The following is a 24646-nucleotide window of genomic DNA, read 5'->3' on the forward strand; positions in this document are numbered from 1 at the left end:
TTAAAAAGTATGCATATTCCTTCAATACATTGCCATTTTGCTACAACCACCAAATTCAGTTTATGTTATTGGGATTTTATGTGATAGACAAACACAACATAATCTATGATTGTGAAGTGGATCAAAAAGTATGCGCAGTTTTCAAAAATTTCCAAATTTTGCACCTTTTGTACAACTGTAAGTCGAAACAAGAGAATAAAATATCTTCTTGTAGAAAAGTTCAGCATCAGTCTGACTATATGGAGAACATCAGTGAACATGAATTTTATTTCCACAGATTCTCAAATGGACTTTTGACTGACACAAAAATAAGCATCTATCAGTTTTAGTCCATTATTCTATTATTTAATACCTTAATTGTGCTTTAAACTTCACAACTTTTACCCTTGACTGTGTTCCTTTGTCTTTATGATGTTGTTTGTGCTCAAATGTTCTCTTGCAAACCTGCGAGACCTTCACCCTCTGTGGGATTTATACTGAGATGAATTTACACAGATTTTATTTCATGTTATAAAACGTAGAAGAGAGGAAACTAATGGACAGCTCACTTTCAAGGTTTGCAGAGTTACATAGTTTAGAAAACCAAATGTTTTTTCCATCCACTTAACAGTTATGTTGAACTTTTGACTTTGTCTATTACATACATCCCCAATAAAATACATTCATGTTTGTGTTTGTAGCATGACAAAATGTGATATAGTTTAGGCAATGGGAATACTTCTGCACCGTGATTAATACCTGTGCAAACAACAGTTGCGTTGGCAGGAGACACTCTTCCTTCTTTGCTACAAAACGTATTTTCTGGGTTTCATAACTTTGTTTGGTCTCACATTTCTTGTTTGAAGCTTCCAGCACTACTGTCTGTTTCTCATCATGTCCACTGCTTGCTTGTTAGTGTGCAGCTTGAGGATACACAGTAAAGCAAAAACAAAACCACCTGGAAACTCTGCCAAGGAAAATATAAGGCCGGTGACCAGTGAAAGACTAAATTAAATTGGAAAACATTTCTCTGAAGCATCATCTTTAATCTAATATACATTCTATTTAATAAACAAAACAGTAGACTACAAACCTATCATAGCAGTTATCAAAGGTTGAAGTATGATTATTAGTATAATTGTTTGCCTGTGAAATATCTGTGTAAATATTTATTATGCAGGGTAAAAGTTGGCACATCTGGTAATTGCTTACTTTGCTTGGAAGGAAAAACATTCTCTTCTGTTTCAAACTGCTTCAAGTTTTTTGAAGTTGTATTTTTCTGGACTTTGGCTGCTTTTTCACAAAATTACTGTCTGGTTCTTAGAGCCAATCATAAAAGCATATTGCACAATGTATAATTTCAAATGTATAAATTTAACAAGTGGAGAACAAAATAAGTGCCAGACCTAAAAAGCTGCCTACTGCAGCTGGACAGCAAGGACCTGAGAGAGACATTGTGTTTTACTTAAACCATTTACACTGTGTCATATTTTCAGATATTTGCCCTTTAGGAATCACTGTGTTGGTCCTAAAATACAATTTTATAGGTGTCAAAGTCATGGATTGGGCTGGGCCTCTGCAGCTAATATTCGGCCAGATTCTACTCAGCAAAAAATTATTTAATTTTGTTCTTTAGGAGCAATTAATTCACTGTCTTAGGAACTTTAATAAGTAATCATATTTAATTAAAATAATAAAAGTAACAGAACAGGTCACGGTTTGAGGAAATGAAAAGACTGAGGCACAGAGATCTTCATGCAGTGAGATATATTTAATAAAATTCGCAGACTTACAAGAACTCAGAAACAACACAAGAGACAAAGGAGACTGAGGAGGATATATATAAAAAACAGAGATGAATACTTCCAACAAAAATGGACCAAACCCCCTAAAAACTCAAACAACCAATGTTCATGACAAAACATTTTCCTGCATAATAAAAGCTGCCTTCAATTCGGCCAATGAAGGAAGTGTTCCTGTGACGGTTTGCAGGAAACAAAGCGCGTAAAAATCCAATTTAAAATTGGATCTTTGCTGGGCTCTCTGTTTTAGATACAAAAGTAGCTGATTTTTAATCCTTAATTCTTACAACATGTCACATATATGAGAGTCAGCGTGCTTAAGAAAAATAAGTAATGTAAGCATTCCTCTGATGATGACAACATTCGTACTGAAAGTATGTACTCAGTTGCTTGGATTGTTCAGTAAATGGTTGCAGGAGCTGTAGGAGAAAATGTTATAAACATTGACTGTGACACCTTTCTTGTTTTCCCAGCTGTTGACACCAACACCTCGTTAACTAATTAGCAAGGGCATCATTGCATTCTGGTCTAAGCATTAGTTAGCAAGAGCTGTCTATCCCCTGCAGTACCTCTGAAATCTACTCATATCTTTTGAATCTTTTCATATTTTGTCACAACAGAACTGAACATGGGATTTCATGTGACAGAGCAACATAAAGCTTAATGCTTGATTGTGAACTGGAAGAAAAAGGATGCATTGTTTTTAAAGTGTAATTATCTGAAAGGTGTGGTGTGCATTTGACACAAATGACAAAAAAGGTTTTTGTAGCTCTGGCTGTATGCTTATTTGTAGATGTTCTGCTGGAAATGTAAGTCACCACACTGGTACTCTGACCCCAAAGCATGATGCTCCCACTGCCACCTTTACCATGGGGTTGATGTGTTCAGGGTGCAGTATGAGTTTTCCTTTTCATATTCTGTTTTGCAAGCCAGGAAGTAAGATTTCAGTGTCATCTGACCAGAGCCTGCTGTACCCCCAGCTTGACTTATGGTAAACTTTAAATGTAATTCCTTCTGGGTTTCTTTGAACAGTGACTTTTTTTTCTTGCCAGATTTGTGGAGTGCATATTTTTGGATAATGGACTATATTGAATTGGTGTACTCTGTACACTAACCCTCTCTAAAAAGCTCTTCAGGGAACAGTAAAACAGCTGTGTATACACTGAGAATAAATTACACACAGATGGACTCTTTTTACTAATTAGATGAATTCTAATGAGTTTCAGATTTTATTTAGAGGTATCAGTGTCAGACTTGTTAAATTACTTTTGCAAGATACTCTAAAACTCAATAGTTGATCGGTGCAGTGGGACCATTCTCCACAGTTGACACATTCAGTTATGCATGACTAGTTTCCCTTATTGCTGTTCAAATAGGAGAGTGGTGTGAATGGTTCTCATCCAACTCCTAGGACTGATGGAACGTATTCCCCCAAAATGTTGAACTCCTTTTAAAGATTCATGTTGCCCTGCAGGTGTGATGCTAATGAGTTTAATTTAGATGACAACGTGATCTTATTAAATGTACTGCTGCCACAGTGAAGGGTGGAAGCATCTCTCTGTTGCCTTACAATGAGAGGTTTTACTCAGTCTTCCTGTTACGATGAGCTGTTGTTGTGTAAATGACTCTACTCGTTTTGTGATAATGTGAACAATTTGTTGTGTCTTCGACAAGTGTCTACAAGTTGTTCTCAGTAGATTCCTGTTTGCCTGTATCTAAAGGAATCTTATGAAAAGGTGTCTTCCACTTTCACTTTTTCTTTGTTGCTCTCATTAAGTAAAGCCTCAGGCTTTGCATAAGTCATTGGAGACTTGATGTCTGAGCTGTTCAAGAGGAGGTTTTTTAAGTGAAACTACCTGATGCTTTGTGAGAACAGCAGGAGCATAATATTTATACTTACACCTTAAGTACAGAGTGCATAACTGATGAGACTGGAGAGAGAGGTTGGCCCTGGACTGTGAACACTTGTGTTGATTTTCAGGTGTAACAGACTAATAGTGCAGATGAGCTCACTGCAGTGAAATCTGGACTCCAGTGGTGAGTTGACCAAGGTTGGAGATATGCAGCAGCTCAGCCCATTTCGAAATGACTCACAATGGTTAACATTTGATGTACTTCAGCTCTTTTAGTCCTCCCTTTAGTTTCACTCTCTCTTTGCTTTGGATGCCGAGCTGCTGCTGGGACCGTCTTTGAAGACGACAGGCTTGACAAAGCAAGGTATAAGTTGTTATGACAGTGGAAATTCGCTGCTCATATTTCAGTGTCTGCTCTAACGCCTAAAGGTCTGAGTGGGTGTGAAAACGGAAGTTTAAAATACTGTTACACTGTTTTTTGTCTCAGCTTAGAAACACCTATAACAAATAAAGGATTTAGCTTTTTCAAATGTCCTGTTTCTAATTGATCCTAACATTTCTTACTCTGCACTCAAATTTGAAATGATTCCACAAAATCCAAAAAAGAGTGTCAGTAGTATTAGCCCTTGGTCAGTAAACATGTTTTTCTCTCAATTTACACACAGTATAAAAATACAGTTAAATTCCTAGGTGTTAGTTGGGAAAACTCGCTGACAAAAAACAAATAATTTAGTGTACAAGTGACAAAAATAACTGCGGATTCTCAAAAAGCAGGAGAATGATTATATTAAGTATTAAGTGCTGGACTGGAATTTACAGAGAACCACACAGCACAGAACCAGACTGCTGGAGCTACCAAGTGAAAGATTTCAAAGACCCTTCAAGAAAACTAGTGCGAGATGTCTCTAATTATCCCAGAACTACTGCCAAGATGTTAGCAAATGACTTGGCAAGATTACAATCATTAGAACAAACCATGAACAAACATGTCTTCCAAGGAGACATCCTTTTGCATCCTCAAAAGATTATTCATACTGGAAGCATGTTCTTTGGTCAACTGATCTGAAACTACAGATCTTTGACCATGGAGATATTTTTTTATGTGTTAATAAGAGTCAGCTAAGACAAAGACTCTTCATCAGGCTGCCTTTAAACTCTTGGCTTAATAAACGCGTAAGAAGCCTTGACCACTTCTAAACAATTTGTCAGCATTTCGGGGAGACTTGTGACAAGACATGAATCATTTATAAGCTTTTTGACAACACACCAACAAGTTAAATGTTAAATGTTTGCTTCTTCTGACATTGATGTTGGCATCTGCTTCGGGGCTTCCTGTTTGAACTAAAGGGATATTTCTTTAGTTTCAGACAAGCTCAGAAACTGCAGAAAATTGACGACTGAAACCTCAATTGAATTATTCTACACTAATTAAGGATAAATTAAAATCCTGTTGACTCTATTTGTGAAAACAATAAGTGGTGATTCTTCCTTTTCCAGAAAATATTTCTAAAATCTTGTCTCTTGTTCTTCATGCTAACCCAGCATTGTGTATCACTGGATGTATTGGTTAACAACAGTTACTGTCTAGTGAAACATGTTAAAATAGGCATAATAAAATCTTAATGCATGCTTTAATATACTTACAGAAGGATTTAAATACAAATATAAAATCTTGACTATTCAAATAATAAAGTACTTCAATGTTTTTAAGCTATCTTCCTTGTATTACTGTACAGATTTTAAAAGTATAGAACAGAAATAGTATTTCTTCACTTATTCATCATGTAATTATGCCCATCATCCCCCTCAATCACTAACTTCTTCTTTCCCATAATAACTGTCACCATTCCTTCATTCTTCTCTCAGCGGCCTCCTCAATCTGTCCCTCATTCACTGTAGAAAGATTTGCGTGGTTATGGTGCACAGTGATTGCTACTGCATGGTGACACAAGCCTAATTAACAAGCGATCATTTTGGTTTGAAGATATGTCCAACCTGTCCAGAAGTGTCTCAGCTAAAATTTGGAAATACGTGGTCCAAAATTGGATGTTTAGTAAAATAAAATGGGTTAATAAGTTTTTTTTTTAAGCCTACATGTCGACAGTTTTAGCAGTGAGTGGCAAATTTAAAAAAAGACTCTACTTCTTGTCAGGAACTGAAGTAAGGACCTGCTTTGTTGCAAGCATGCCACACTGCAGCGTGACTTAAAATTCACAATTACTCCATGAGTCACTTTCCATGTGCTCCAGTCATGTTTTTTTTTACTGACTTTGGTTAAATTATTCTGAATTATATGAAGCAGATGTCACATTTCAGTTTTAGCTTTCAGTGAAATTTGTATGATTTACTGACTTTCAGATTCTTAAAATTATTTAACTATACTGCATATAAACCTTTTTTGAGTGGACTCAATAATAAAATCAAATCTATTGCTTAGTGGTGGATTAAAAACATACTGCTGAGCATTATTCTATAAGGACAAATCAATAAGAAAATGCTAGTTACTGTCTTCTGTGGTTCTGGAGAGCTTTCAGTTTGACTTTGATATGTTTTTCTATATTTAAAGATCTAATACTCCTGTAAATTAAATTGGGTATTGTTTGTCAGATATAAAGTGGCTGCATGCATTTTACTTGGAATGTGTTACATTTGCTGCTAATAAAATAAATGACAGTGTGAGTAGTAAAATATCTAATAAATAATATACTGTAAGTATCACCCCAATACTGATTGTTAGTCAGCTACACAACAGCATACTACAGTGCAAATTAGATGAAGATTAATTATCAGTGCTTGCAAATATTCATTTGACAGAACAGCTCTGAAATAATCTTTAGAGAATTTTAATCAATATGAGCTTGTTAATGAAATATTCAGGTTGAAAAAGTAGAAATTTCTCCCTTTAGCTGAAATTGTAATATTAAGTGTAAAGCAATTATTTTGCCCCCTGAGAGAAGTATTTCCAGTTTGGCAGGAATAAAACATTAAAATCATGACTCAAATTAATTATCTAACTTATTTTATGCCTTCTTTTCCTCCCTCCCTTCCAGACCACCTCTATCAGACCCCGGGCCTAAAGCAGGAGCGCAGAGCACCCATGGGCCCGGCGACAGGTTGGCCTCCCATGATGCCAGTCAGCATGCTGCGCCTCCAGGAGGCCAGGGTCAGGGACATGCATCCAGGAAGAATCTGCAGGTTGACTTGGGGGGCGGCAGAACCGGAAGGTCCCCTTCTGTGTCCCCGGACCGTGGGAGCGTCCCCACCTCTCCTTATTCTGTGCCTCAAATTGCTCCGATGCCCAGCAGCAAGCTGTGTCCTGTCTGCAAAACCACCGACCTGATGGGCACTGGGGACGACAAGCCCAACTTCAACACCTGCACACAGTGCCGCTCCATGGTGTGCAACCAGTGTGGCTTCAACCCAAACCCTCACCTCACAGAGGTAGGCAGTGCTCAGTTATGGGATTTCTTTTACTATTTTTTAAGCTTGTTTTATTGTTGTTTGTTTGACAAACTTTATTCATATGGTGCACATAGTGGTAGATAAGGGTTGCAAACAACAGAAAAGAGTCAAAATACTATTTCATCAAAAACATACTACTGGAATATATTAATTACAGTTTAATACATAAAAAAAGTTAACAAAAACCCCATAAGATATTTGTAAAAATCATAACATTGATATAAATGTCTTCTATTAAAATGTCTTTAATAGGAATTTTAATATACTGTATGTGGTAGTATATGATGTAACTTAGTTATGAGCAACAAAAAATGCTGACTGTGTGTCATTGTGCAATCACATGGGAAATATTGTTATAAAGAATAGTGTAATTGACAGCTCAACTGCTTGAGGCATACAGAATTAGAGACTGCCTGAATGAAGAGGAGAACCAAGTTGACTTTTTATTGCTTGGCTTGTAATTTTCAGGTATAAAAATGTAAAATAATAGCCTGTCCTTGATTAATTGAATTACAGGACATTCTTAGAACTGTTGAATGCTTGAAATGCTTTTAAAAAAGGGATCAGAGATTGTTTGACAATCTGACAACAATTATTTCTGTTTGGTAAAAACATCCTCTTGCATCTTGGTGTTTTTTTATTATACAGTAAAAGTATTATATCAGTATCATATTAAATGAATGACGTTTTTATTTTTTTTAAACATTTTAATTAAATTTTCATTCTGTGGAAAGATTTTTCTAATCGCTGATGAAGAGCAGCTTTGATGATGACTATTGTTGCTGAGTTGGCTTTGACTGCTTCACAGTCTGTAATGCAGCAGCTGAACAGGAGGGAACATGAGAGATCAGTTACATGCTGACTGAGAGCTGTGAACCTTTTGTTCCAACAACAACTTGTCTTGATTTTTTTAATCTGTTGGATATAATTTGCAATCATAAAATGTATTTGTGAACAGAAACCAGCGAATAACAGAATTTGAGGGAAAAAAACCACAAGCTTAATTAAGCAGGTTGTATAATTAATTAAAACAATATAAGATATTCTTGTAATTTAATCTTGACAGTACATGTTTAGTGACGTAAAGCACTGTAAACATTAAAAAATAGGTAGAAAGCCTCAAATTAAATTCATTTTTTGTTACAGTAGCAGAATCTCACACACAAAACATTGCTGCAAAGTGACATTCAAATATATTTTTCTACCTCGCTCATTATCCTCTTCACTTCGTGGGGTGGCAAGATAAACTTCATCCAACCTCAGCCTTAATTGTCACAATTTTAGTCAATATTAAACTTTTAATTGATACTGTTATTGTAGATATCAATGCATTTAGAGAAGAAGATGATTTTGGTAGCTATTTCCAAACTTTGACTGTACTTTTTATCTTGCCATGTATGTTGTTGTACATGTGAAAAAAGGAAGTGTGCTTTGTGGAAAACAATTTGTCATAGAGTGAAAGTATATGAATTATGTATAATGCAAACTTCCATTTTGTATATTTAATGTGAATTGTGCTAAGGAACATAAAATCTAGAATGTAACTTTTAGAGTTAAGGGCTTGATTTCCAGGCCATCTTAGGCTGGTATTTAGGGGGAAGTCTAATGCCCCAAGTTTTTGCACGTTGCCCAAACCAGAAACCATTCCTGCTTTAGCAATTAAAATAGGCCTAGTAGAAGCACCAAGCAAAAGATCCTGAAAAAAACTATCAAGAGCTGATAACCCAGAAGAGATGCTATGATGCTTGTAGATGACCTAGCCAAGTCAGAAACTGTAGACTGAAAGGAGACAATTACCAGAGATCAGCACATGAATGAATGAATGAATCACTCAATCTATCAATCAATCAAATTAATTTGCATTGTTCATTTCCACACTTAAATAGACTAAAATGTCGTAAATCAAGAAAAAAAAAACAACCTCCATGTCTTCAGAAGAGACACCCTCCACTCTGACTGAAGTATCCTAAGGACATCTTGACGAAGATTATAAATACTGGGCCTGAATTTATTTTAAGACTTTATTAATTTTTACTAGGGCTGCCAGTGAAAATGATGGAGCTGTATGTCCATCTTCCATAAAAGCTTGATAGGATTTTAGGAATACTTGATGCTACTCCTGTGAAGACAGCTCAATATATTTTCCCTGCCATTAACAATAATTTAAGTCCATCTAAGCATTTATTTTAATGAACAGGTAGCTGAGAAAGCCTTTTGCGTTGATCCTAAAATAAATCACAATGCTAATATGAATTAGGCCATTCCACAGTGTTACTGTGAATCAAGTGTGGCTGTGTCATCTGTCATAAAGTTTCACATCAACTTCAATGAGTCATGTGGCAGAACTGCAACAATGCAACGTTAGTTAAGCTGGCCTACAGGCTACAAGAGGATCCGCAGGCTTATTATGTTCTGGGTTATCGAGAGTAAATGCTTATTTTTTGTACAAATGGAGCGTTGATGTACATACACTGGGTAATAGCTGTGTTTAGGCTTGGGTGCCTTCATGCATGAGGGTAGCATAACTCTGGAGGCTTCCATGTTAGAGGAAAAGAAAAGAAAGGCGTAGGAATCGGAAGGACAAGAAAAAAAAAACCTCGTGGACCAAAGCGGAGACAGAGAGCGGAGGATGGATCGTGGCAGGGAGTGAAGGAGAGCGAGGGAGTAAAGAGAACAGCAGAGGTGGGTACTTTTCAGCTCAGCCTCAGTGAGCTGGACAGATGCTGACAGGAAGAGAGACGTTGAGGGAAAGCGCTCGGCCTCCGGAGACCTGAAGATTTACCCCCATAACCTAGTTAACATGGACTGAGCCTCGGCTTTACTGCAGCCTATCTAAAATACGCCTTATCGCTTAGAAGGGAAATTGATTACAGGCAGATCAACGTGATGGTGTTATCGAGGATGATGATGAGTCGAACTGCGATAATAGTGATGGTGGCTGGCTTGGATAGTCAAGCTGAAAAGGTCATCTGGAGCAGACAGATTTTCTTTCTATATGGTTGTATTTCACAAATTTATGATAAACTGATGAAGGAATGTCCTCTTAGATTATGTTATATGTTTTTCTATGCTATTTGGATGAATGCATTATAAATTATTATTTTTTATATAAATATTTTATCTATATTTCAATTGGGCAAACTAAGCTAAAATGAACTAAACTAACATCTTCTTGATTCCAAATACTTACAATTTACTTGTTCAAGGTCATAAAGGTCTTGAGCATAATTTGTCCTTATCATAATAAAATGCACATTCTCTCTGGACTTTCAAGGACATTTACAGCATTTACTCATGCCAGGATTACTCACTTGTTGACATGTTTAGTCAGACATCATGTCTTGTTTGTAAGAGGTCTGTTTGTTAACAAATGCTTTGCTCAAGCTAAATTACCTCTTCCAGATCACAGCAATAAGAGTAGAATCTGTTACAGACTGATTATAGATTTCTTGCTTTTATTTTTGTATTACTGATATCAACAGAATGTAATTTTGTTTTTATGGTTTTAAATACTAATTAAAAAAAATATTGAAAGCAATGTTGGAAAACAGTAATGATCTAATATGCATAAAACATTTCATTAACCATATTTTTGGAAACCAAGTTCACTTTCCAACCCAAATCAAATGCTGTTCACTGTAAGACCTTTAAATAAAAAATAACTTAAAAACAAGGTTAACAGATCTTAAAAAGCAACATATCAACTTCAGATCTAGAGATGTTCAAGAATAGATTAAAAAAACATGATAATTAAAAGCTAGAGTTAAGGTCAAATTATTCATATCACTCAGTCAAAAGTTTGTTTTTGATAGCAAATGAAAATGATCTCTCAAAAGATTATACAATTTTAAGAGGAGTACCAATTAATTAAAGCTTTTCCTTCATTATTTAAATTGGATTAGAAAATGACATTACAAAAATTATTTATATTTATACCCTATCTCAAAAATCAGTTGAAAAATTTTTCTTCTTCCATTCAGAAGAAGCATATACATAAAAATAAAAAAAGTAAAAGCAGCCAAATATGTACATTAAAAAAATTTCACAAAAGTGACTTGTATTTGATGGGATGATAGAACTATAGAATTACTGGAAAACTATTTCCCTGGTTTGAATCACTGCCAGGTAATCCTTTCTGTTGCATTTCTTGCAACTTTACCTAGTAACTGCTGAGATAAAGTGGATGTTTTAACCACAAACACAAGATTTTCCCACCTGTCTCTGTATTAAGCATAAAGATTTTAATGATTTATTTAAAACACTTAGTACAATATGTTGTTTTCATTTAAAATATTAAGGGCTAGCTTTGTTTACGCAGAGTGAATTGGGAGACTATTCTCGAAATATACAGTAAGTCAGTGTTGTGTCAAGCAACTTAATGGCGAGAATGCAGTTCAGATGTAAACAGCAAACAACAAATGGATGTCATGTGCCACAGTGTGTTACGGGGCTGTCAGTCAGGCTGAAAGGAACTGTTTTATTTACAGATTTAGTCTGACAATTGAGACCTGCAAGCAATCATGCAGTTGACTTCTGTTCACATGTGATAATCTTCTGCAGGAGATAACTGGGAATAGAAATGAATATGCTCCGTGCTTTAAAAAAAGGTAGTTACGAAGAAGTTGAGAAACCAGCGATGTTGTGGAAGAGGAGCTAGAGGTTCAGAAAGACGAGGTTGTCTGAAGACAGCCTTCAAACAACAGAGAACATGAACACACAGTGAGAGATAGTGAAAATACCACAGACACTCCCCAGACACCGTTCTCCCACCACCATACAGGAGAACATCTGCTTTATAATTGGTCCAATTTCTATTTATAGAGCCTACCCTCCTTCTGTCTGCAGCAACGGCCTGGTCCTGAGAAGCCACAGCTGAAAGGAGAGAGCAGTGTGAAAAAGCTGTGTAGCAGCAGGAGGAGATGGAACAGGAGAGAAAACCATCATCATAAATTAACCATAATAGCTGCAGTGTTTATAACACGGCAGAGCAACTGTACAACGATTCAGCACCTGGGAAGAGTAGAAAATACAAAATGTGCAAATAAATAAAACAAATAATTTTTGCACAGAGCCAACTGCTTCTCCATAAAGGAGCTGGTGACACCCATAAACCACAGGAATTTTAAAACATAAACTGACAAAATTTCAATAGTTCAATTTCAAAATCTGTAGAAGAGCTTGGAGGTCTTTTAATCCTTTTTTTTTAACCTAACAATGAAACAAGCCGAGGCTTGTTTTTAACAAACACCCCCACACATGTGCCCACTGGTTCTACTTTTCTGCACACAATAATTCAGGTGGCAGGAGTATTGATACATATCACATTCAGCAAACAAAGCAAAAATAATTATTTCTTTTATACCTCCTGGAATGTCCTGCATAAATACCAACCCTGCAATGTGACACAAAATATGAGTTAAACTTATCTGTGTCTTTTTTTCATCCTTTTTTTCTTTCTTTTTTTTTTGTACAAGAAACTGCATGACGGAATCAACCTACAAAAATAGCTACTTGTCTGAACTTGAACATATCTATATTCAGGTCAATAATTTAAAATCCAGCTGGATGAGAATCAAACATGCCATCATAAGCAATGAGAATCACAGGGATAAAAATCTCTAAAGTTGACTGGTCAAGAATTGCAGGCAATATTTTACTCATCTTATGCTACTGCAATAAATGAATATTTCATTGTAAAAGCTCTTTATGCATTTTTCACTTTGGGTGCCAGTAATTATGGTGGGCACTTAAGTATTTATGTTACCCCTTGTTTTTACTGATTGTAACCTTCAAGACATTTTTTTATCTCTTGTCTTAGAAGAGCTAAAAGTCTTATTTTATAACTTTGAGGTGCTCCGATATGATCATGAAAAGTATAAACTATAAAAGTTAAGCTTAACCATTGCACTGTGAGCTCAGCTTTATCAATGTTTAAAATGATCAGTGATGAAGTTAGAGGGCAAAGAATGTCTTTTATTCCACTTACACTCACCCATTTATGTATAGCTTCCAGGCAAGGTCTTTTTTGCCACCTATTATAGAGAACGGAGGCAGATAAAGTCATCTTGTGATAAAAACAGGCAGCAGCACATTGCTTGGATTTAAAGCTGCAGATGTCAGAATAGTTTGTCTGAAGCAAGGTTGAAACTGACGTTGCGCAGGCATGGTGAAGACATGTCAGACTAGTAAAAATTGCTAAAGCGTATCGCTTTACTTACACTGGACGACTCATTGATGAACTGACAAATGTATCATTGCAATTTCCTGTAGATTTCCACAACATTTTAACACCTTTTCCAGTTATTTCTATTGTTAAAAGGCCTGACTTTTTTTCACATTAAAGGATGTTCTAAATACACACATGCAGAATAAGGGGAGCAGACATAGGAAAGGCAAAGACATATCATAATGTCTCCATAAAAGGTTTTGTTTTTGAAAGTGGTCATGGAGAGTAATTAGTTGTCAGTGTTTAACTTGCAGCAGACAGCAGTCATAGTAATCTCTTTTCAAATGCAGATTCAAGATTACCTCTATAAATATTGGGTCAGATTCAAGAACTGAATGTCAGCCTTCTTTTTGAAGACAATAACTTTTAATTGACATTTAAGTTTTTTATAATATATTTGCACATGGAGGTATTTAACCTTTTAACTTTCTGCTCAACAAAGCATCTTTCATACCACTGTTCAACACAGGGGGCCAGGATTTCTGTGCCTCTAACTAACAGTTTGCACTCTAGTCTGAATTATATTACTTGTATTTGTTTTACAAGAGTCCGTACTCGCAGTATCTAATACTAGTGGAAAATGAAATATAATCAAATAATGACTTGACTTTATCCTGAGGAGGTGATTCAGCCATTTGTGTGTTGGATCAGCAACACATATAAAATTTACAGGACAGATATAGTAATTATTTTCACTATACCTTAAATATTTCACTTTATTTAAATTAAATTAAATTAAAATTTTATATATATTAAAATCATACATAAAAATGTTACTGTTTTAATTTAGTTTTTTGATTCTTGTACTACAGTTCATCATGAACCAATTTAAACTACTATTACAACCTTTTCTATAATAGTGCTTGACTTGCTGAGTAATTGTGCTTTGTAATTTGTGAAGAAAAATAAGAGAATATTTAAGATAAAGACAGATAAATTTATTTGATGCATACAGCTCCCTTTATATTCCAATTTTCACATTTGTAAAAAGTTACTTTAAGCCTTTTTATGTGTAGAACTGTGGCACTCTTTGATTTCCATACAGGTTGTGTGGTCTAAGTTATTAATATTTTAGTCTCCTGTGTTAGATGTTTAGATTTAAAACCTAAAAACCATGGACCAAACCTTGTTTAACAGCTAAAGGTTCACGTGTATCTTCATTTCTTCCACAGCTTCTCACCTCTAGTCAAATCCTGTCTGCAGCAGTGATGACGCACCTGGTAGAAACGTCACTCTAGCGCAAGTTACAAAACAGCAGAACTAATGTTTGCCAGCGTTCAAACGTAGCCAATCGGACCTGCTATAATTATAACTTCCCCTGGTAAAAATACACAGGTCTCTGACAGAAGCTGCTGAGCTTGTCAGCACCAGTAGAGCAGAAGACCCAGAGATGAGAGAGGTCCAGCTGCAGGTGACAGAGAATTGGAGAGCGAACCAAGGCATGTTCCTCCGGTGACTGTAGCGGAGCTGTTTCTTTATATCAAAGCGATGGGCCAGTTCCCTGAGCCAAAGCGGAAAAACAGATTGGAGCTGTGGTGCACCAAGTATTTTATGTAATTTTACGGTGTGGACTTAATAAACTCAAAGTCAGAAGTTGTGTCAGCAGCTAAGCCATTTTTATGCTTGGGATAAGAAGTTTCCTGAATCTTAATATAGAGGCAAGGAGAAGCCTAATAAAAGATTTTTTTGTTTTTTACTTAAGTATTATGGTAAATTAAAAAATAATCCTACAGGCCTATTTTGAAATAAAATAATAGTTATAATAATAATCTTGACCATAATTTGATGGTTGGAGGGCCCAGTTCTGGACCCCTACCTACCTCTACCTGTCCCCCGTGTTGGTTTGACAGTCAAAAAGTTGACTGTTAGCCAGTTAAAACCAATCTAAAACCAGTTTTGATATGGGTTTGGGATTATTTTCAGGCTGTAGATTTAACATAATACTTAACAATTTGGAGGCCTAATTCCAAATAAATTATTCCACCTGCTTTATGTAATGCAACAGTAACTGACACCAAAGCACGCCCTCATTATCATGCTAACACCATCATACCTGGTACGTATTAAAAAGTCTTTAGGTCTTAAAGCTTCATTTTGATTCATCTAAACATATTTTTAGTCATTGTAGTGAAACAACTCAGTCTTTGTCTCCTGAAAGTAATTGCTGTGTCCATGTGGGCAGCTGATGATTCTAGTCAATTTTAGAGCAAGGGCTTTTTTTCTTGATTGACATCTTCTTATTGTTTTTTTTTTCTTTCTTAACTCACTTCATAGTGAACAGTAACACTGGTGTTCAGGCTTTTGCCAGTTAATTGGCTTGATCCTCAGTGCTCATGGGTTGTTCCCACCAATTTTCTGTCATTTAGAGTGACATAATGACCACTAATGACCACTTCAAACATTTTATACCAGAGACACTCATGATCATAAGCTGATGCACAGATCAGTAGCCAGTTTGAGGTTCAACCCATGACTTTCCAACTGTGTGGCTTCTACTCTGTCTGTGAGGCACAGTTGGTCCAATTGGTGCTAAGACCAGTGTCAGTGCAAGTTTTATAATTGTTTTTTTTTTTTTGTAATTTTTGATTCTTGCCTTTGACTGCAGCCTATGGCAAATGCACAGCAGAAACATAAATTTAAAGTTGTGGATGTGACCTCTCTGGAGGTTTCACAAGTAACTACAATTTCTGGAAATGAGTCACAGTCAGTCTTAAAGTCTTTTTGTTTTTTTTGCATCTTTTAAATTCTGGACCTAATGCCAAAACTGTGACATAAGGACATACAGTATGTAGTAAGTTTCCCCAGTAAAAGATAGGGCTGTTTTAACTGATTTCAATGCTGCCGAGGTTGTAATCCTGAGGCTCAAAATTGATTTTCTCAAGTTTCCACAGCAGCATTAACTTGGGAGAGCAAGTTGTCCACAGTGTCATGAATAAACAATCTGTAATTTTTTAGTAAGGGCACTTGAAGTAAACTTTATAGGCAGTGAGCGTCCTGGGTATGGTATTGATCTCGGTTGCAACTTCAACTTGTGATTATTTCTAAACTTTTCAAGAGTGCTGTATGCCTTATACTGGGAGCTTCTCTGTTTGTCTGTTACTTCTAAAATTCAGATGAAAAGCAAATAAATGTTTTAGGGGTGGAAAATTTGAAACATGTTAAACACCTGGAAGAAATTTCTGTTGTTACTCAGTGATCATAGACAGATGAGGGCTATCAGGAATACACAACGGAAACAAAAATATAAAATGCACAATACTTTGATTGTGGAAGTGTTCACACAGCCTTGATATAAATATCCTCTTGAAACATTTTTGATAAAATTTTGGCATTTAATCTATTTGACTTAACATCTCTCTTCAAACACAGATTTGAACTTGATAAACTTACAATAAGTTCAGATATTGTAGAGGAATGTTTTTGGCCATTAAAGCTGTATTTTGCAGACAAAAGGACAAAGTTATCAGTTAGGAAAAAAATAGCAAAAGTTCATAGAATTGATTATACAATGGGCCTCAATTAGTTGAGAAAAAATTGTGACAGCAGTGACACAGGATGCTTCTCCAAAATTAATGAAAAGACAATATGGAAGCTGGTCAAGGAAGCTGCCAAGAGGCCAGTAGCAACACTGAAGGAGCTGCAAGATTTTCTGCCAGGAAAAAAAGGATTTCTGCCAAGTACTGGTTGTCTTCTCCATATGTCTGTATGAAGGATCAAGACTACAGTACATGAAAGATAAAATAAAATAAAACTCCCGCCTTGCTAAAATCCACCCAAACTTTGTAGGATGTGTTATTTTGTGTTATGATCTAAGAAAATGACAATATTGCATTACAATTCCAAAATGTATGCTTGACAGAAATACAACAATGTGCATTCCGAAAAAAAAAAAAAATGGAAATGAATGAAACAATGGTTTCATTGTCAGTTTTTCAGTCAGTTTTTATCCGAAACCTCCAGTGTCCAGAAAGATGAAGGTAAATTTTATTTTCCTCCTACACAGCGAGTCTAAGAATTCTTCCAAATCAAAAAATTATATCTCCTCACCAGATAAAAAATAAGGTTTTGGACAGGTAGACTAAGATTTCTGAACTAAATCTAACAACTAACAATTATTTCAGTAATCAATTAGTTTATCAATTATTCTGATGATTTATTGACAAATCAGATAAAAAGTATTAACACATTTTTTTATTTAACCTTTTATACAATGTTTCAAGTGTAAGCAAATAAACAGATAATTTGATTGCTTTTTAAAATAAGAATATAAATATTTTATTGCCAAAAGTGCAATAACACACTTCTCCTTTTTCTGTACACTTGATCACTTGTGGCAAAGAATTCATCTGCTGTTAAGAAAATTCAGTCAAACATCAACATGTGAAAAGCTCAGCACTTTCTGCTTTCCTTAACATCAGTGGAGGGCTAATCTGTTGATTATTTTTTTGATTAACTGATTAATAATTGGATTGCAAAAGGTGCTTAATTAGGATAGATTTTATAGAATTTGAACTGGGTGAAACTAAAACTATGCCACTTGAGGAGTTATTGGCAGAACATATTTACAGTCAAAGGTTTTTTTTTATCTTAAATGTAAAAAGTATGTGTATATTTTGTACAGTTTTGGCTTAATTACTTGCAGTATGTTCTTTCAGCAAATTTCACTTTTTTTGAATCTGTATTATAGAGTTAACAATTAATTGATTACTAAATTAGTCGATGAATATTTCAATAATCACTTACTCATGAATTAATCTAGTTAATCTTTTCAGCCCTAACTAAATCTGATGGAAAATCTGTGGGTTTATTTGAAGAGGGCTGTAGATAAGAGATCTCCCTCTAATCACAGAGTTTTGGAAAGCTTTCAGTAGTTAGAGTGGGCAAATATTGATAAGTCAAGATGTGGCATGTTGATAGACTCCTACACTTTTGAGCGCTACTGTAGGACCCAATCAGGAAAAAACTGAACTGATATTTTTCTAATGCCTGTCTACATCTGTTTCTGCTATATATAAAAACTACACAGCCAGAAAAAATATGTTTCAAAATATACAGAGTGTGGATGGAGGCTGAACTAAAGTGTCTTAAATGCCATTTATTTGTAAAACTCCACCATTTCCTCCTGTGCATGTTAATGATGTGCTTTCTGTTGGGAAAACTTGTAAACATTTGCTTGTATTGCAGTCTCACACAATAGTGGCAGGCTGTATTTTCCTTTCTATCTGAAATATTCCTATCTAATCATTCCATAATGCTTTTCAGCACAACGCTTCTGGGTGCAGTTATTAACCGGAACTTTAGGTTGACAAACGGTGGGAACTGGGTCAGGAATCCTGCCGAGGCACATACAAGCTGATATTTGCATACACCAAAATATTTTGCAATAAGAGCTGCCAGAAACTAAATCTGGGACACTGATTTAATTATTACTCCATAGTTCACCTCATTTAAAGTCCCAGCTTGTTATTACCACTTTAGCTTCTCTCTACAATAAGGAACAACAGAAATGAGCAGACTGTCAGCACATGGAGGAAAATAATACATGCTTATTAGATCGATTTTGCTTGACAAGCTCCTTGATTACTGCTAAAAACGGCACCTAATTTCATTACTACATTTACTTTAACGTGATCATTTCAATTCCAACACTTCCTATGACACATTCCTGCTTTTAAAATGTTTGGTTACTACTTTTGTTATTTTTGAGCAGTGTAATTTCATCACAACTAGATTTATTTCGCAGGTTATCCTGTTTGCAATTCCACAATAACGTGTACCTAAAATTAAGGTAATAGAAAATAGTTAATAAATCTCTTTCAGCTTTGCAGCTTTGATGTAAATAATCATTATTACATTAAATAACGCCCATATTTTGGTGCCATGAACTCAATAACACTTGAATTATAAAAGCTGCACAAGCATAACAGATTATAGCAAAAGTCATTGCAATGCACATGTTTTAACTTTGAGATTCTGCAGTGTGTTTCAGGATTTAATGTTAGTCAGTACGCACTACTTTCCTGCATCCTATTAACAATTTGGCTCCCTGCTGCGGCTAACACTGCACCAGCTCACCTGGTGAGAGGCTCTCAATAAGCAGAATGAAAAGAAATTCATCAGCCGTTTCCACACTCCACTAAAACATTCTCACTCATCTGAGTTTGTTTAAATGGACTCCATTAGCTGCTTCGACCACATTCAGGAGTAAAGCCACAGCATTTATTGAGTAGTTGTTTGTAGTGCCGGCCGGATTTGAATCGAGCAGAGATAGACAAACTCAGAGAGAAAGAAAAGGAGGGAGTGAGAGAAATAGACCGAGAGAGAAGCAATGAAAGGAATTTCAATGTCTGTGGCCCAATTTGCAAAGAATTCTTAAACCACTGCATCTCAATCATCCTGATTGTGAAACTGCAGTCAGCTGAGCTACCATAGGCACTTCAGGGAGATACCCCACCTTGGTATCTAAGCAGAGCTTCTTCCTTCATCGTGATCACATATAGTTTGATGATTGGAATGTTTTTTAGGGAATGTACTGCATTGCATTTAACATCAGTCAGCAAATAATAGCAGGTGGGAAACTAACTTCATCTTAGAGAACGTTGTATGGCTGTGAATCTAAAATAGCCATAGGCTCAAATGAGGTTCTGATGGAGCCACAATTTTGAGCAAAACATCAGTGTTGCATATCATGAGATATAAATTATTTAATATAATGATGTAACTTCCTGTTCTTCAAATACAAGCTGACTGACAGTTTGCTGGAACCAAATGGGGAGGAGGAGTTTCTATTTGTCTTTCACACTGAGATAGCGATCACAGTCTGAAACTTAGGAAGGGCTTAAGGTGTTCAGACATCAGACTCGTGCTCTAAACACTCTTTTGTCAAGATTTTTTGAGCTCTAGTGATCTTCATTTGCAGCAGATCAGATAGGAAAAGGGTAGTGAGAGAAGGAGGGATGACATGCAGCAACGGTTTGAGATTTGAGAGTCGAATCCCAGACGGCTGACTTGAGTATCAGTTACCTTCATCTATATGTCAACACTGCCTCTGGGTCTAAACACTCACGACTCGACTGAGACTTTAGGTTTTAACTCATGAACAATTTTTATCCCATGTAATCAAGGGTAAATGTGACTTGGTATGTGTAGATCATTTGAGTAAATTACTAATGTTGTACCTCTGAGTTACCACTGTGTAGAAATGACAGGTTGTCAGGTCACTTTATATCTGTAATGTTCCCTGACAGCATGTGGCAGTAAAAAGACTTAATGGCAGCTTCCAGGTTCATCTGTGTTTAATAATGCTATTGGACGTGTATTTACAGTGAGTGAGGCACAGACCACATCTCTGACAGATATTACTTTTCCTTCTGCATTTGATTTAATAACCAGAACCATTGCAGATCATGCTATTATTGGCTCAACATTAAACATTTGCTGTATTATCATAATGATGATCACATGGATTACTCTCATCGATTCAGAACAGTGATATCTTAATTTACCTCACATATGTCACTTTCTAGTAGACTAGTTTTAATGCAATGATGCTTTTTCAAAAATTAAAACACTTAGTGATTCATTCATTCAGAAATTTTAAATTAATTGGAGTTAACCAATTTTTACTGGTTTTTAAACTTAACTGTTTATATTTTAGTGCAGTGAATGTGCATTTCAGTTATATCCCTCCTTTTAAAGTAACTCAGAGCATTTAACAGTATTTTTCACACTGGATTAAATTTATTGAAAAGGATAAAAATTTTAAATTTGTATGTTTTTAACCCTTCCTGCGACCTTATCGCAATGCTCAGGAGGATCGAGGAAAAAGTCACATTCAGACAGAAGATCAGATTGTCAAATTAGATCTTCTATTTCCGAAACTACACAAAGAAACCTTGAAAAAGCACACATTAGGGTCAGTACCAAGTTGAGGGACTAGTGACCTGAGACTTGACTTGACGATGTCTGTTGGCTCATGACCAGAGAAAACCTGCAGTATCCTTATCATGCCATTTAAAATGTACATAAAAGTGCAGTAACTTTTAAATATTTTCTTTAAAACTGTGTTAAACCTGAAAAATAGAAACTGGACAATGCTGATTTGTAAAGATTTGATGCATTTTAGTTCTCAATCTCATGTAATAACTCATATTGTGTTGATTCAAATGTTTTATATAATGGTTAAAATATTTAGGGGAGAAAAAAAATTACTTAAACTCTGCTTTCGTTTACGTCTTACTGTGCTTTATTAAAATTACCCTCCATAGATTCAAATCGGTGCTACTAGGTGGCAATAAACCTACAATCTGTTGCCATTGAACTCCTTATGTTGGTCAAGACTTAAGAAGAAGTAGAAGACTATAGTTATATATACTGTGTTTGCAATAATAAATATATTATTACTTCACTGTTCAGAGATGTAATAGACTAAATAATTAAAATATTTCAAAGAAAAACAATATACAAGGTCAGACTTAATATATATTGGAAATACCTGCACATATCGCCAATAATTGTTTTGTTTTTATTATTTGATATCTTTTTTTGTTTTTATTATTTAATAACCAACTGTTAGTGGGTCCCCTGTACTAACAGCGAGTTCCTCATGAAGGTCCCGAGCATCTTTTTGGCTCCATGTCCTGACTCATAACCTTTGACATGCATCAACATTGTACTCTCCAGATGCATTGTACTCTCCAGAGAACACTCTTGTCTACTAAGATAGAGTTTGAATGGAGTCTATGTTTGAATGAGAGCTGGTAAAAAAGAACTGAATATGATTATAAGCTTAAAAATGAAGCTAGAGGAAGGGGGGATAGATAGAACAAAAAATCCGATAAGAAGAAATAAAGGCATCAAAAGGAGCGTATGATTGGTGTTTCAGTGAGCTGATAGAGGAGCAGAACAGGAGATGGAGTGTGCAGTGTGCTTGTTTTCTGCTGATACAGATCAGATTTCATAAAGATCCACATGACTGCCTCATAACAAGGGGATGGAGAGAGGAATGAGATGGAGATATGAGGCAGAGGCAAACAGAGACATGAAGAAATTGATAAATAGCTGCTTGCCCTCCCTGCAGATGCTCTCTTTGTTTTTCCGGCTTGTGTTTTTCCTGTTGAGCTTTATATGATTATCCAAACTGTAATTTGGAAAGAAAGAGGATTGGAAAACGATATAAAGGAAACATTATAACATTATAACATTATAAATAAAATTTTAATTGAATCAGCGATTGGATGAAGTGTGGTGTAAGTTAGGAGTTGCCCTGATTTGTTCACCATTCATATTACTTTGACGTTTGCCATCTCTGGTTGTCTGACTTACAGTGACAACCATGTGGGCGTCATCACTCTTTATTGTACAGACTGGCAGGAGGCCAGGCTAAGGTCCTGTTGAGCCTATGACATGCTCTGTCTGTTACTGAATGACAGACTGACCTAATGATTGACTGAGAGCTTAATAATATTTACCATATAACAGGTGGAGCAGGTGCTGAAACCTTCAATGCTGTCACTATAGTTTGAAAACTCTTGTTTGATCAGATTTACAATGCCTTGCAAAAGTATTCACATCTCATTTTAATAGTTTTTAATATATCTATTATTTCAGATTTCAAAGCTTTGCATCTTCTCCTAGAGTTACCAGTTGCTTCTCCTCTGATTAATGTTCTCCTTGCCAAGCGTTTCAGTTCAGGTGGGCAGCCATGTCTTTGTAGCTTTGGTATTGTACGGAAAGATGGTGTTTAATACTCGGAGCTTAAGATGTTGTTTTTAACCCAATTTAAACGTCTCTGCAACTTTGTCCTTGATACTATTTGTTCCTTAATGCACTCTAACAAACTTCTGAAATCTGTAAAGAACCTCCGTATTTATATTGAGATTAAATTCCACATATTTGGACTCTGCTTAGTAATTGCATTACTTCCTGGTCACTTTGGTAGAAATGTATTTTGTTTATAGGAGTTTCACAGTGTAGGGAACTGCATGCGAATGCCTACTACACTTTTCATATATTTCATATGAATTAAAATTTTGAATACCAGGTATTTCACAATAATACATTGCTCTGTGTGATTACATCACACAAATCTATATGAAATACAATAATAATTGTCATTGTGATATTAGAAACTTCAGCAAGTATAACTTGTTTTGCAAAGTACAACAAATACAAAACAATAAGTGCAATACTGTGGTACAAAAGTAACAAATAAGGCTCACTGGAAATGTGAGTTTGTTGTTCTGGCTTGTTTTCTCTCATTTTTCCTGCCCTTTATAGTTTTCAGCTGTAGTCTCTGGACAGAGGGTGTGTGGACATCAGACAGTGACAGCATGTGGGTGTGAGGGTTTAAAGAACAGCAATTGGAACAAATTGGCGTCACATTTGTACATGTACATGGTATATGTGGGTGTATTTGATGCCCACATACACTAAAAAGCTGTGACATTGTAGAAACGACATACTACAGCGTAGTTCCTCCTTTGGCTCCTAAAACTGTGCTGACCTCTAAAGACAAGGACTCAACTCAGCTTTTTCCACAATATCTGGCACCTAAGTCATCATTAATCCTTCAAGTTCTAAGTTTTGTTGAGCAGGGATGTGCATTGATCAGATGTCATTTTCCAGAATTTTCCACAATCCCCTAATTGTATTTAATTTTTGGGAGCTAAGCCAAGATGTTGTGCTCTTTACATTCTCAGAGGATTCTTGCTGTGCTTCAGGTCACATTATCCCTGCTAAGGCAGTCACTGCAATCAATAAATATCATTTTCTTGAAGAGTTATACTTGGACTCTGACAACACAAGTCGATGATGTGTGTCAGAGCAGTATTGGCAATATTCGCAGTTCTCACTACCCATTGCTGTACATCTCTTAAAATATGAGAAATCTGATCAGTGTGCGTCTGCACTCCCCCATTCTCCTCTAATGCAGCTACACTGGCGCTTGCTAGGTTTTTGAGTGCTATTCCAGATTCAGATGGTTTTGACTTGGAGAGTTCTGCATGGACAGTCACCAGTTCACATCAGTGGACTGCTGGATCCTTACATCTCCATCAGGTCCTTGAGTTCCTGTGATCAAAGGCTGCTTATAATCCCCAATAAAAATCGGAAAACTGAAGGAAACATCATTTTCTTCTCAGGACCTCTCTTCCTCTGTCAACGAGAAAAGTGAATTCAGTGGCTTCCTTTAAAAGTCAGCTAAAACTTATGTTTTTAAATCTGCTTTTGTTTAGTGTGTCCTTAGGGCTTTTATTTTGTTTGTTAAAGCATTTTGTACATTTTGTCTTAAAAATACATAAAGTTTTACTTGTTTACTTTCTGAT

The 24646-nt window shown here is 35.8% G+C and overlaps 1 protein-coding gene across 1 annotated transcript in view; it reads left to right on the top strand.

The window, feature by feature from the left end:
• bsnb (bassoon (presynaptic cytomatrix protein) b) overlaps window positions 1–24646 on the top strand; it is a 96237-nt gene that overhangs the window by 6698 nt on the left and 64893 nt on the right. Inside the window, 1 exon segment of the mRNA XM_032548882.1 lies at window positions 6685–7075. Within this exon segment, the coding sequence (XP_032404773.1) occupies window positions 6685–7075 (391 nt within the window).

The sequence above is a fragment of the Xiphophorus hellerii genome, chromosome 20, assembly GCF_003331165.1.
Source record: "Xiphophorus hellerii strain 12219 chromosome 20, Xiphophorus_hellerii-4.1, whole genome shotgun sequence".
Classification (NCBI taxonomy): Eukaryota; Metazoa; Chordata; class Actinopteri; order Cyprinodontiformes; family Poeciliidae; genus Xiphophorus; species Xiphophorus hellerii.